The sequence below is a fragment of the Dermacentor variabilis genome, chromosome 7 (genome assembly GCF_050947875.1).
Source record: "Dermacentor variabilis isolate Ectoservices chromosome 7, ASM5094787v1, whole genome shotgun sequence".
NCBI classification, from domain to species: Eukaryota; Metazoa; Arthropoda; class Arachnida; order Ixodida; family Ixodidae; genus Dermacentor; species Dermacentor variabilis.
This window is the reverse complement of record NC_134574.1, coordinates 99,214,391-99,228,630: the sequence shown is the minus strand read 5'-3', so window position 1 is coordinate 99,228,630 and position 14,240 is coordinate 99,214,391. Positions and strand designations below refer to the sequence as shown.

At 44.0% G+C, this 14,240-nt stretch overlaps 1 protein-coding gene across 3 annotated transcripts in view; it reads left to right on the top strand.

The window, feature by feature from the left end:
• Positions 1 to 13,118, top strand: part of LOC142587675 (uncharacterized) — a 30,397-nt gene extending 17,279 nt beyond the window's left edge. For all 3 annotated transcript variants that reach the window (XM_075698841.1, XM_075698840.1, XM_075698839.1), the window contains 3 exons: positions 3,214 to 3,643; positions 7,139 to 7,928; positions 10,098 to 13,118. In XM_075698841.1, coding sequence (XP_075554956.1) covers positions 3,214 to 3,643; positions 7,139 to 7,928; positions 10,098 to 10,228 — 1,351 coding nt within the window. In that variant the 3' untranslated portion in view covers positions 10,229 to 13,118. The remainder of the gene's footprint in view (positions 1 to 3,213; positions 3,644 to 7,138; positions 7,929 to 10,097) is intronic.
• Positions 13,119 to 14,240: the final 1,122 nt, after the last annotated feature.

The window sequence follows — 14,240 nt, the reverse complement described above, 5'->3', positions numbered from 1 at the left end:
TAATCTATCGCTTTAGCTTGACTTAATAGTTGCCTTTAGTGTCCCTTTAAGCGGGATGGGGAAGGAGAGCGTGCACTGCTCTGCTTGCTCCAGTTCTCTTGGCTTCCTGCACATCTTTCCTCGTCATTTTTACAGCACGCAATATTAAGGTAGCTGGTGACGCATTGAACCGTCGCCTTTGGGTCGTGTTTGTCTGAAAAGTGGTGTATGGGAGTGAGAAATTTTGTTTGAAATAACCATTGCATGGTTCTCAGTTTTCGAATTCGTGGCAGTTTTTCTGTATTCAAATACATAAGACATTGCCGGGACCAACGGACAAATCCGAATTATCTGTCAATTCAAGTTAGGAGATTTCAAATTTTTAGGATTTCACTGTACGTCAGCAGCAGGAACACGAAGGTACACCCCCATGCGAGCCAGCAATGGCACACTGCGACAGTTACTGCAGACAAAACCCGAGACACGATTATGCGCACGTCCAGATGAGACGTGCCCCTGGTGCCCAGTCCCGGTAGAACAGGCAAGGCTGGAGCACCTTATAAGGCAGTGCTCGGGCCTTGGTGATATTTGGCACCGGGTAATTGAAGACCTCCCCATGGAAGCAGCGACCGCATTCGTCCCAGGAGTGGATTCACTCCAAGGGGACGGCCGCCAGAGCGAAAGCAAACTCCGGACAGCCTTTTAGGCTCGATCCGGAAAGCGCGACTCCAGTATTTCATTTTGTCCTGACAACTCCGCCAAAGGGCAAAACATGACGGCTGCAGCCCCTAGTAGTTCTTTGGTTCAATAAAGTAATCTAAAACAACCAGAGACGGCACCACTCTCACAATCTTTGTGTTGAACAAAACTCTGCACAATTCGCCAAGTCTGAGTGTTACATGATAACTCAGTGATGAGTGCATCTAGCTCCCAGCTGCATGTTGCCAAAGAGGCATGGGCTTCACCCCTAGTGGCAGTCATCGGCAGAGCTTTGCAAAGCCTTTGTCGGCTCAATCCAGGCAGTTGGCGGTAGGTAGGTTCCCGCCTCACCTCATTTCTGGCCTCTTCAATGAAAAAGAAATTTGTCTGCAATGGTAAGATCGAACCTCTGTCTTCCAGCACAGCAGAGCCTGGTGCTTTAACCATCAGGCCACAATTGCACTTATGCAGTAGACGTCTGTTAATTCGATTCTGGTTAATTAGATTTTTTGTAATTCGAACCTGACCAAAAATCCTGGCCGACACCCATGCATTTGTATCGGCTCAAGCGTTCGTCATTTCAGTCCTAAAATTGGCCTTTGCTGGATGATTCGAACTTGACCAGCAACTACGCATGCACCTCACCCCTGTAGTGACCCTGATAGTGATCTTTTTAGTGGCAACGTCTGTCCGAGTGGAGCTTAGGGGCCAGTGAATGCGTTAAAACATATGTCATCTCTCGTGGAAAACGCCTATTTTCGGCCTGCCCTAGGAAGATTTTCAAGCAATAACCGTAGCTCACGATGTCTGATTACAACATTTACATGATTCTAATGCATGTCTTTCTTTCTTTCTTTCTTTTTTGAGAGGGAAATTGGGCCAAACATTGCCTGCACAGTGCAATCAGGCACGAAACCAAAACCACCTTCACAATGGTCGTATGCTTTACCGTATAACACGAATGTATTGTGGCGGAGTGGATTAAAAAAAAAAAACGTCGTGAAACTGATTTTGGGAAAACCGGCCGCCTTTGTGCAACAATATTTCTTGCTAAAAAAATCGAGTGCAGGTTAGATTTATACTACATTTAGGAGCTTTAATGTCATTCCTACGTTAATTTTCTCCTTTGGATATATAGAAAGTGAGTGCACACTCAAAAAGTTTACACCCTTTGGGGCTTATCTTGTTCCCAAACAATAATCATCTGCCTTGCTTGCATTTCCTCTCTTGAAAACTCGGTGCTTGCTACTTTCCTGTTGAGAATGCTGTGTCAAGCTGATAACACGCAAGCCGTTCATGTCTAGGAAGTATCGGGCTCGCAGCGTTAAAGAAAGGAAATCCGGGCAAGACAGATGACAATTATTGTTTGGGGACAAAATACAACCCAAAGGGTCTAAACTTTTTTTAGGGTGCACATGTTAGAATAGGGCAAGATCAGCCCAACGAATCTGCAATGTTCTGTCATTTTTTCTGAATCTTGTTTAATTCGACCTACCGGATAATTCAATTGATTCATCCAGTCCATTCGGGGCCAAATCAATGGAAGTCGACTGTATACTCATCTCATGCCACTTCCAACTAGCTCTTTGAAACGACGGGAGCGTGCTTTACATTCCATAGCACGAGGGAGAATGTGTGTGCACACATAAGTCTGTAGCCAAATGGAAACTGATGTGTGTGCACACATCAGTTTCCATTTGGCTACAGACTTGCCAGTGTCCTTTATTTGTGTCATATTGCAGAAGCTGCTTAAAGATATTGCGCGACATAAAAAACGAAACGGACGTGAAAGAAGACGACACACCAAGCGCAACACACATTGCGCTTGGTGTGTCGTCTTCTTTCACGTCCGTGTCGTTTTTTATGTCGCGCAATATCATTTAAGCAATGGATTACCAACTTGCCCGGAATGCTGCTCTCACTGCTTAAAGAAGTGGGAGCAGGCCAGTTTTTCCCATTGTTACCTTATGACAACTGGCTTATTGAGACGCTGTGTTAGACTGTTCCACTTCCGGGATTGGCTCACTCTACCCGGTCCTTTCTCTGTAGCAGTTAAGGCTATGTAGACACTATGCGAAATCACAAATGGAGCATTAGAAGCATATAAGTAGTTTCTTCTGATGCACAGCACTCTGAAGAGAATGCGAATAATCACTGTACAGTCTATAAAGTGTGGCTACTTAAGTGATGTACCTTGCCCCGCTACGCAAGTTTTAATCTTTTATGGATATACCATGCTTGCGGGGGTGAAAATTTACCATAGTTCTGCTCCAATTTTATGCTTATGTTGGCGCAGTTGACGTTTCGAAATACTTGCATTTGCAAATTGGATATTTGTAAAATATTTGCATTTACAAATTGTGACTATTCGATATGAAGGCCGGATTGAATAGGACATTATTCAAATCGTTATTCGGAGGTTTCACATATTCGCACTCCCCTATTATCGTGTTTTACGGTATAACTGAACGTTTCTTCAAACCATGACTTCGTAGTGTTATTTAACTTTGTGTGTTTTTTTTTTGCATCCCATAGAAAGTGTGCCAAAACACCGACGCGAGCGCACGGAGCACAACCACTGAGTGTTAGCCGCAGTGCCGTTCACGTTGCCAATGCCAGCTCACCCACAATGCGCAAGACGCCACCCTCCGCATCACCACTGCGACGTCAGGAGGGCCGTTCCACTCCGAAATGGAACATGAGTTCCATCCGCAAGTCACCGCGGCTCTCTGCACTCTCGCACAATCGTACGCCCTCCCCACTGCGTCCATCATCAGCTAAGACCAAGAGGCCTGCTGAACTGGTGAACCATGCCAAACCTGTGAACCCTGATGAACTGCTGAAACGTGTTGAACCTGTAAAGACCGCTGAACCTGTAAAGGCTGCTGAACCTGCAAAGCCTGCTGAACCTGCAAAGCCTGCTGAACCTGCAAAGCCTGCTGAACCTGCAAAGCCTGCTGAACCGGTGAGTTGACTTGTAAAGCTGGATCCCCGCGATGGGCCTAATTGCTGATTCATTCTGCAGATAAATGCAACCTGGTTAGTGCTTCCCTTTCCGGGCCTATCACTATCAATAGCCCATTATCGACAGTCGCAAATTCGTATTTTGCCACCTTCCAAGTGCTTTCTGACAGCTTGCGCCATTTATTGGGTTGTTCAGGAACGTTTTAGTTATTTTTGGTTATCGGTATTCTTTTCCTGCAGGGCGTAAATTTTTAAAGCACCTCCGGAAAAGGGGCAGAGTCTGCACAATGAGCACTCATACTTTCCAAGATAGCGTTGGTGCCGGTTGCTGCTCATGCATGGAAACATCACATTTCTACCAATTTTAATGCATCTGCATGCAGGTTTTTCGATTTTGAAAGCAGCACTGACGCGGAAGACAGCTTTGGTTTGTCAAATTTCACAATGCAGTTTTGCTTTCTTCACCAAACTGTGTCAAAGCTGCCGTATGCTGATCTAAAGATATCCTGCATGTGCTAAAGGTCACAGTTCTTATCTGCAGGGAGTTCACAACCTTTGGTCGCGGTCATTTGCTGGTGGCCACGCAGGGAGTCAAACTTCGCATGGAAAGACAGCCGGTAGTTGACCTTGGCGTCACGCTAGAGCTAGTCACTAGAGTTAACATCTTCTTTTATATCTCAAGAAATATTTTGCGTAGAAAGATGGTGTTTGCTGGAATATTGCACAAGCCCTTTGCATTCAGAATTCATATTCTGAAATTTTTTAAAGGTCTTTCTGTGCAAAGCAGCAACGACACTTTTATATAAATTTTTCTTATTGTTACAAAACATTTGTTTAGATTTTTGTTTTTGCATAGTTTCTTTAGTAAACATGTTGTTTGCGACTGTCGTACTGTCGGTAAGAGAATTTCTTCCTCTTCAGTTTGGTTTTAGTATAAGGCGTGGTCTGTGATAGCAAAAAATGTATTTACCAGACTACCCAAGAACTGCTGCTTTTCCCATGGGCAGGAAAGTGTCAAGTGATGACAAACCATATTGCTTGCAGTGAACATTGGGGGACGCTCCAATGTGCATCGCTATCTTTCGCGTGTGAACAAACTCTCATTAAATCACAGAGTGGATTGGCAACTGAATCTCGTGTGTAAATCTACTCAAAACAAACTTTTTTTATTGCATTTATATGGTCACTTCAGTCGAACTTCTACTATCGGCGTCAGCATAAGGTTCTGCATATATTCAGGTGCTATATTTATGCTATACCGTAGTTACGCGATCCTAATGCACACCTGTTTTCCGTGACCAAAAAGAAGGGGGCGGGGGTGAGAAAATAGTGCCATCAATTGTAACGCGCACCTGTATGCCATGACCTTAAATAAGAAAAGTCCTTTACATTACCGCGCACCTCATCCGTTCATACAAGAATACAACTTTCTTTCATTTGGAAAAACAAACATTTACTGCCAATACATGAAAGTCAAGATAAGTAAAAAAACAGTTGCAGTTTTGCCCAAAAGACGAAGCATCGATTACGATAGCAAATCAGTAGAAAAGTAAGGATAGTAGTATTTTCGGCCGTATAAACTTCTAAACATTCGCTTACTATCTAAATTAACAAGCATGGTGTCACGTGCGCTCAAGCAAGCATGAACAAATCTCACTCAATGACCACGGAAACTCCTCATCAAAATGCTGGAGTGAGGAAGTGGAGTACCAGGAGCGAGCGAATTGACCTTTGTGCTGCCTCTCGCTTCAACACGAACTAAGCGACGAGAACACAGCGCAGTGCGCCTAGGTGTGTTGACCCTGTCTCCATCGCAGATCGCTTCCAAAATATGAGCCGCATGGCTGTGCCGTACGCAGCATCCGCTGGAGTGGAACGCCTCTCCTGCTAGCGTCAGTCCCAGTCCCGCACGCAAGTTTCAGGAACTCCGAACGCCCGTGATGCGGCCTGATTTCCATCCATCTCTGCACACGTAATCGCTTTCCTTTTAATTGTGGCATCGTGATGAACTTGGCGTGTCTTCACAGTCGCACTTCCATGCTGACAGAGCAAACGCAGAAAACGGGAAGACGGACGGTGGACTAATGCCTATGCACACATACTGCAGCATGTGGAGGAAGCTACGGCAGCTAGGCTGGAAGCGCGTACGCCGTCCCCATTTTGAAATACCGATGGCGATATGGTAAGGCAGATTTAGGGTCATACTCGATTCTAACGCCCACGCAATTTTTGGACCCGCTTTATCGGAAAAGAACTGCACGTTAGATATGAGTAAATACAGTATATTTATGCATGCCCTTTATGCCAAGTGATCCTATACTATTCAACTGCCAAAGATGCTCAGACCAGTTCATAAGTTCTTGACTGAATTATCCCTCAAAATTTCAAGAATTGCACCCTGCAAACAAAGGTAATGAAACGTAGCATTTGCAGCACATTGCTTTCATTTTAGTTCTTCTCTGAGAATTAAATAATTAAAGTGAAAAGCAGTATTAGTGCTCAAACCTGAACGTGATGTAATTTTACTAGTGTGGTCCTTTATAGGCAACAAAGCAGCTTCTTTGTGATGCCCCTACAAAGCCAACACGGCGCGTTAAGTTTTTAAGGGACCCAGAAAATTTTCCACACTGGCGTATGCCACGTCTGCGTTAGTCAAACGCGGATATAGTTAGAACACCACCCGAGGAGTTTGAGCAGAATACTAAACCTTGCTATCACTGTCGGTGCTTCACCCTTTGGGCGAAACTGCCAATTTTTTTTCCTTTTAAAATGGAGCTGTTATAGGGACTTAACCTAACCTATGTGAACACTGAAAGTTTCTGCACCAAACACACAGCATTATAAATATCTGCAGCTATATGAGAAACCAATGGTCATACAATGCTGAAAATTCAGCTACATATTGGTGGCCTTTCTGTTTCTTCATCATCATAATCATCATATTATTATTGTTGTTGTTGTTGTTGTTGAATTAACAATAAAAGAACGAGACTTAGTCGCCCAGTAATGGCAACAGCTACTCCTTTTCACATTATAGTAAGATTAATAAAAGAAATATTGTAATATAAGAAGAAACAATGTCATAGGTTAGACTTTAAGAATCTAGAGCAGAGCTTGCTAAAAAGAGTTAATGTTTGGGTGTTGAGGGTAATGTGTAACAAAGTCATAAATGTAAGAGTCAATTAGATGCATTGTAGAAAATTGTTAAGTTTGCTAATGTGCTTGCATAGGCCACTGCCTATTCTTCAGAGAGGCTCGAGGTGAAAGGAAGATGGGGTTGACTAGTTGCACCAACAGCTTTGCAAGGTTTCGTAATTCTGCCAAGTTTGTTCTTTTGTAGAAACAAAAAAATCAATATTGTTCAAATCTCGCTGATAACTATTTAAGTTGGCTGAAATATGGTCTTTGTTTGCAGGGTTTTTGTACTTTTTCTGTCCCTGGTATGCAGACCCGATCTGGCATTCAAGAAAAACATGTTCTTTTTATCTTGCCTTAGGCACCATCCACACAAGTATGCTCAAGATCGTCATCAACAGAATTGCTCTTTGACGATGAAGATGAGCTCCTCGACCAAATTTGTTGCACCTACGAGCAGCAACAACAGCTGGATGCCAAAATTGGGGCAGCTACTGCGGCATCTTCATCTAAGACTTCGACATCATCGACGATTACTCCATTTCGCAGCGCCACATCGACGGCACGTACTGGAACAGCTGTCTCCTCTGTCACTTCGAAGGCTAGCGCTATGCTACCCTCAAAAATTGAAGCTCCCAGAGTGATGGTATCTAACAGCCGTCTTGGCACAGATTCTGTTAGGAAAATTGGCCAGCAAAAGAATGGCCATAATAATGTGGCCATTCCAGCACAACCTCTAGCGTCTCTCCGTCCAACGATGTCCATTTCAGCGGTGAAGCAGAGCTCAAACTCGACAACCAAACCTGGATTTTCATCTTCTCTGAATGCGACAAACCAGCCGAAACCAGGATACACAGACTCTCTTCAACAGCCAAGAGTGATTCTTGAGAGATGCACTGCGAAGTCAGTGAAAGCCCCTCTGCACAGAAAGGGCCCTTCATCTTCATTGGCTCATGCTTCCATGGCATCAACGTCGATGCCGTGTCTGAACACAAAGTCCCCCTCAGAGCGACTGTCTACTGGCACGGTACGTCCTCAAAGCGCAGAGTTCAAGACTCCGGCGAGGACTGCGGACGCTGCCCTGGACTTTGATGACGATGACTCGGATCTGGCAACGCCAGAAGTCATGTCATGGCTGGAGGAGGTTGAGTGTAAGTATAATAAGATTTCACTGAGACTGGACCAGTGCTGTCAGTGCTAGGGAAACCTTCATATATCTAGGGACTCTGAGTTTTCTAGGGAAATAGGGAAATTTGTTCTGATCTAGAGAAATTTCACGTTAAGATGTTGAAATGGCAGAACTTCTAACGGGACAACATGTTTTCCTTTCAGTCAGTGCAAGTTGTCTTCGCATTAGCATTAATGAACCACTGCTACTACGGTTTTGCCATTCATACCTCTAGCTGAATTGTCGATGGCTGTGCACCCTGAATGAAATATTTATCTGCTAACAGCGAGACAAATATATGCTGGTACAATAAACAAAGCAGCACGGGCACATCTGTGCATAAGTGGGCGCACATACCTAGCACCGAGCACGACAATGTGGTTGGGGCGCTAAACATCCGACTACGCACACGTATACTAAAATTTACCTCGAATCACCCATAGGCAGAGCAACCTTGCACAGAGACCTAGTGGTCGTGCGTCTGTACGAGTCTTCCTTTGGAGGAAAGATGAATATTAGCCTCCTGTTTTTCATGCTTCGCTGCAAATGATATGTAAGTGTGTAAGTATGGTGGTGCTACATGAGTACATTGCATACAAAAAAATGTGTTCTTATCTTTTACATTGGCGCTGTTTTGACACTATTACACTCTGTAAGGGAGGTCCGGCACCCACCTTACATGTAATCTTGGAACTTCGCTCTAGGTGCAAAATAACTTTGAATAGCAATGAAGTATTCACACACACCTTGCTCAGCGCTAGGTATGTGTGTCTGCTTATGCCCAGAATTGCCTGTGCTGCTTTGTTCGGTGTTCTAGCATACTTTTGTTTCACCGCTTACAGATAAGTGCGTATTTCATTCAGAGTGCGCATACTTTGACAGCCCAGCTGGAGGTACAAACAGCAACATCACAGTAGTAGTATTTTCTTTAAAGGGACCAAGGCATTCACACACTGTCGTTTACTCGGTGGAATGTGTTCGCTGTGCTGCTGTGCGACCAAAACTTGTTATTTGCATGTTAATGCGAAGCTAATTTGCAAGTGACTGAAATCAGAACACGCCAGCATGTCAGCAGTTACACAGTTTCAATGTCCTAGTGCAAAATTTCCCTAGATTTGGTCAATTTTTTCTACTTCCCAAAACAATGTGCAAAGCCCTTAATTCTGTATAATATTTCCATAGAGTTGGCAGCACTGTTCATATTCTAAGCATACAAGCCTAATTTACCTCTTCACTAAACAATATACGCATATTTGTCATTGCCACAAACAGTATGGTCGGAAACGAGGAAAATGATTTATTTTACAGTGCTTCAAAATCAACTGATCTGCAAAGCAAATTTGAGCACAAAAGCCAGGTTTTTACCCATTGTTGCACTGCTAAGGCAATTCATGAAGTGTGTGAAATTCCATGAACTATGAAATGGCGCACAGACCTTTGCCACAGGGCTTGCACCAGGTCCTGGTTTTCTTTCAAAACATCCTGCCAAGAGGTGCCCAAAGAGCACAATTTCAGAAATGCAGGCTTTGAGCACTGATAAAGTTCTGCCATTTATGTTGTAGAAAAGCTAAATGGACAGCCTCCGTTTGTCCAGACTGCTTTAAAAACGGGAATGCTGTTGCCATGCATGAGCTGAGCTTGTCCAAAGCAAAGTTTACTAGTATAACGTTGACAACCTGGTGTTGTCCAGAGCACTTAAGGGGTTAATAAACTATGCTTCGATGCAGTAATTGCCTGTTTCATTCAAGGTAAATCTGAAGTGCACATCATTGGCTGTGTTACAGTGCTGAAGAATTTTATAATTAAAAGGAGCAGTTCGGCCTTCTTGCTGACAGACGGCACCACCACACTTAGTATGTTTTTTTCCCCCACCCCCACTTTTCTTTATCAGCATGGCTGCACACAATTTGTATTTTCGACTTTTTCTTCACAGAACAAGAAACTGTACTGCAGCTAAACTTGACATTGTGCGAAATGCATCACGAGATCCCACTTGCATGCAAAATTTTAGCACGAATTAGCCAGTGGTATAGCCAGAAGAGGTATTTATGTCAGTCTTCATTGTTGATGCAATGTTTGGTGCATCTGGTGCTGCTGCACATTGCTTGCACCTAATGGCTATGGTCGTCTGTCCTTCTGGCCTACGTTGCAGCCCAGCCTGTACAAGTCAAGCGCTGCACACCAGAGGAGATAGCCAAGAAGCGCGCAGAAGCGCTTCGGCGACGTCGGCTCAGGGAACAAGAGTCGAACAAGTGGAAAGGTCGCCTGCGCATGTCCAAGTGAATGTGCATCTGTCAAATGTGTGGTGCGTGTAAATAGATGACCAAAGTTTAAGAATCTACGGACATGCAGATACTCCACTCAAAGCTCAGTGCCTGGAACTGTCCTGGTGGTGACCGTGTAAGACCGTCGGGAACAATTGATTGGTCCCGACTTTAGGGCCTACCTTGGAGTGTGTCCTTGTGGCAAACACGAGGGAAATCGGTGGCTAGGTCACGTGTGTGTTACTGTGAGTGACTGACAGTGCAAAGAGCGCAGACGACTTGCACCATTTACTGTGTGAGTTGCACTGTACGGTACTGCGTTATTGATGACTACATTCAAGCTTTACAAGGCTGCCTGGAGGTCATGATCTTAAGCCCACCTCTCTGCGACTCGCATAGGAGGGCTGTGTAGATTGTCCGCCAAGTAGTTATGAACTGTTGCATTCAGATCAGTGTAGCTGATGAGCCCAACGTTCATGAATACCACCCGGCACATGTCAACACGCATTGTTAAATGCTTTTGAGGAGTTCTCGTGCAGTGTGTATTGACAAGGGCTGGGACTGCCATCTCTAAACAGTGAGTGCTGCTGATGAGGTCATGAGTGAAACTTTTTGTATTGCGTTCTCTGAAACATCCTGAAATGTGTTCTTTTGTGACCTGTTTGGTGCCCTGTAAAAAGGTTGTACACTGGATTGACTTTATTGTGCTTTTTTTTTATTGTCAGGTCAAGCACTCCTGTGTCAGTAAGCTCATGGAACTTTGCTCCTACTGGGTTGAAAAGTGGGTTATGCTGTTGCTTGATTGCACAAGAAAGGCGCGATGACTGCTGCATTCCGCACACCTATGAACTTGATGCATCTCAATTTCTTTGTGCTAGGCCACGCACTTGAACAGAATGTAATGTGCTAGCAGTGCCTGCCATAGGGAACAGGGCATTCACTGCTGTGGCTAACGGCTTTGTGCCATGAGCCATAGGCTTAATTTGCCTTTGAGAGACCATCATTACAGAACGTGCCTTGCATCAGGGTTTCCACTGGGCAAACAGGCGCACTTTGTAGTGCCAGAAAGCGCTCTCACGAGGCCCTGGCAAAATTATTTCAAAAGTGCTGCTGTTTTACATACTAGGAAGTGCCATGAATCAGTGACCCTGCCCAACAGTGTCTGTAACCCTGCTTTGTTACAGACACTGTTGACCGAATTTCTGGTGACATCTTAGTCTTACAAGTGCATAAAGCAGGAGTGACTTTGTGCGATTCTGCATCCACTCTCATGCACTCTGGTCGCATCAGCAGCTGTGCCCAGCAAGTTTCAGTAGGCGCAAACAGTTACAACAGCCATCTCTCCAACGCTCCGCATATTGCATCAGATGTAGTGTTCTACCATGTGTCTCCTGCTTATGCAGCAGGTAGAATGGAGTATGTTGCATATATTATAGAAGTGTCATACTACCTCGAGCAGTCGGACTTACATTATTTGAAGAGCTCTGTTTTAGGTGCATGAACTGATGGAAGTGGCCTTTAAGCAACCAAATTTATTTTTGTACAGAGCACTGACTTTTGCCTCGTGCTTTCATTTGCTTCGTTCCTTCCTTTTTTTTTATTTAAAATAATTACACATTTTTTGACATTTGTCACTTGCTTTGCAAGTCTTTACATAACATGTACAGCGCTCAGCGATTCAAACATCATGATTGGCCTGCATGGCATCCAGTGCTTTTTGCACCATTGGTGGGTGCTGGGGACACTGAGTGGATCTGTTCTGGTATATGATGAAAGCAAGGGCATTTGTGATGCATTATGATTTCATTTGGCCCCCAGGCCACCACTCTGTGCTCACCGCTCATGTAGGTTGATTATCGCGTTTGAATTGCTGAGCACTGTACAGTTCATGCAGGTGAATAGAATAGGTGAATCTATGCTGACCGAAATCTTGCAACTCAATATTTTTTGTACTATAAACTTGCTTAAAGTGTGCAACAGAGCTCCCTGTAGTTGTGTTGGTGCTCTCCACTTCTTGTGGTCTTCAGTCAGTGAAATAATAAACCAATGCAAAGTCAATTCTTTTCTCGTCACGGTATTTTAATCCTATACACTTTTGCCCCATGTGGACAGCTGTTACCCTCCTCCATAAATCTTATTAGCTTTCTCTAATCTTACCATAGTCCACAATTATGTCTTGTTTTATCCCTGCTGTATACTTTTCATTGATCCTTACTTCCCATTGTACATTTTTGATGCAGGACATAGCACTCTTATTGCAACAGCAATTATACGGACTCTCCAAGTGCATTTTTGCCTTATGTTCTGTACATATTTAGGTATATGTATTGTATGTATGCATTTATCTAAACCTATATACAACGTAGTTGCTACACTATTCAACTGTCAAAGTCGCTCAAGCTAGATCTTATATTCTTGATTGAATTATTCCTCAGAATTTGAGAGAATTGCAGCGTGCAAACAAAAGTAATGAAATATTTCATTCACAGCACATGCCTTTTATCCTAAACCCTCCCAGATTATTAAAGAAAGCAAAACAATATTAATTCTGACAATCTGAGAGTGATGGAACTTCGCTGGCACCACTCTTCACGGGCAGCGCAGTGGTTCCTGTAAGATTGCCATTATGCGCACCTCATGGCATGTTAAAGCTTTTAAGGGTGTGCCAGAAATTTTGGCACATTCGCATATGTTGCTTCGATCTGTAGTCCCACCTGCGTATACTTGAGTAGTTAAAGTTCAACGCTAAACTTTGCTATCGTTGTCAGTACTTTAACCATCGGATGAAACTGCTAATTTTTTAAACTGTACTACTAATGTCATGCTGTGTTAATATTTTTTTACCTATGCGAATTGCGTTGGACAAATAAATATGAAATGGAAAATTAAATGGATCTTTACGAAATGCATCCCTTGCTGGACGCATTGCTTAAACTACTGTCTTCACTTACCCCAACATATTGCCTGCATACCAGACTTGCACACAACAAATTACATGTAATTTATCACTTGTAATCGATTACTTGGTAATTTTGTAATTTGTTGATTACTTAGTTTATTTGGTAACGCTCACTGTAATTCAGTTACTATTTTCAGTAACCAATTACATGTAACAAGTTACATTTTCAGTGAAACAAGTTATAACAGGCTATGCAGCTTTGAGTACTTAAATTTAGCAGGAACTACAGTGTTTGAAGGGATTAAAACATGGTACATGGGTTACCTCCTTCCCACAATCGGCATGTTGCAGCTACATCTTGATCACCTGAGGCGGGGTTGTAGATTTGCATAGCTCTCTTGGAAGTCCGACATATGAGTTTTTCTCTTATGGATTTCTCTCTCTCTCATGGAAGCGCTTTTAAGCGGTCTTCATAGGTAGTAAGAGCTGCTACTCAATTCTTCTACCCGCCGTGGTTGCTCAGTGGCTATGGTGTTGGGCTGCTGAGCACGAGGTCGCGGGATCGAATCCCGGCCACGGCGGCCGCATTTCGATGGGGGCGAAATGCGAAAACACCCGTGTGCTTAGATTTAGGTGCACGTTAAAGAACCCCAGGTGGTCAAAATTTCCTGAGTCCTCCACTACGGCGTGCCTCATAATCAGAAAGTGGTTTTGGCACGTAAAACCCCAAATATTATTATCAATTCTTCGCTTAGTGCATTCTATGGCTTCTGTGATATAGACAGAAGTTCTTGGCGGTTGGTTGGCTGCTTAGGGTGTTGATTACAGGTAGTGTTAGCCTAGCAGTCTGGGCCAGCACTTGCTCTACCTATTCGTTTGTTTCACTGTTAAGGAATCTGTTACCGCTGTGGGGTCCTCCCCCGCGCTCTTGGGACAAAGGAAAGACAGTACGCAGTAGTGCACACAATCACAAGGGCATTTATTGCACCTTTCATAGATCAATGCCTGCTAGCCGAGTTGCTATCCACAAGACATGCCGATGGGCGCGCGACAAATCCAGAAGTCCGACTCACCGCGACCGCATAGCGAGCGAATACGTTCGCCCCATGCTGGATCCCAACGCCTGGCCGCT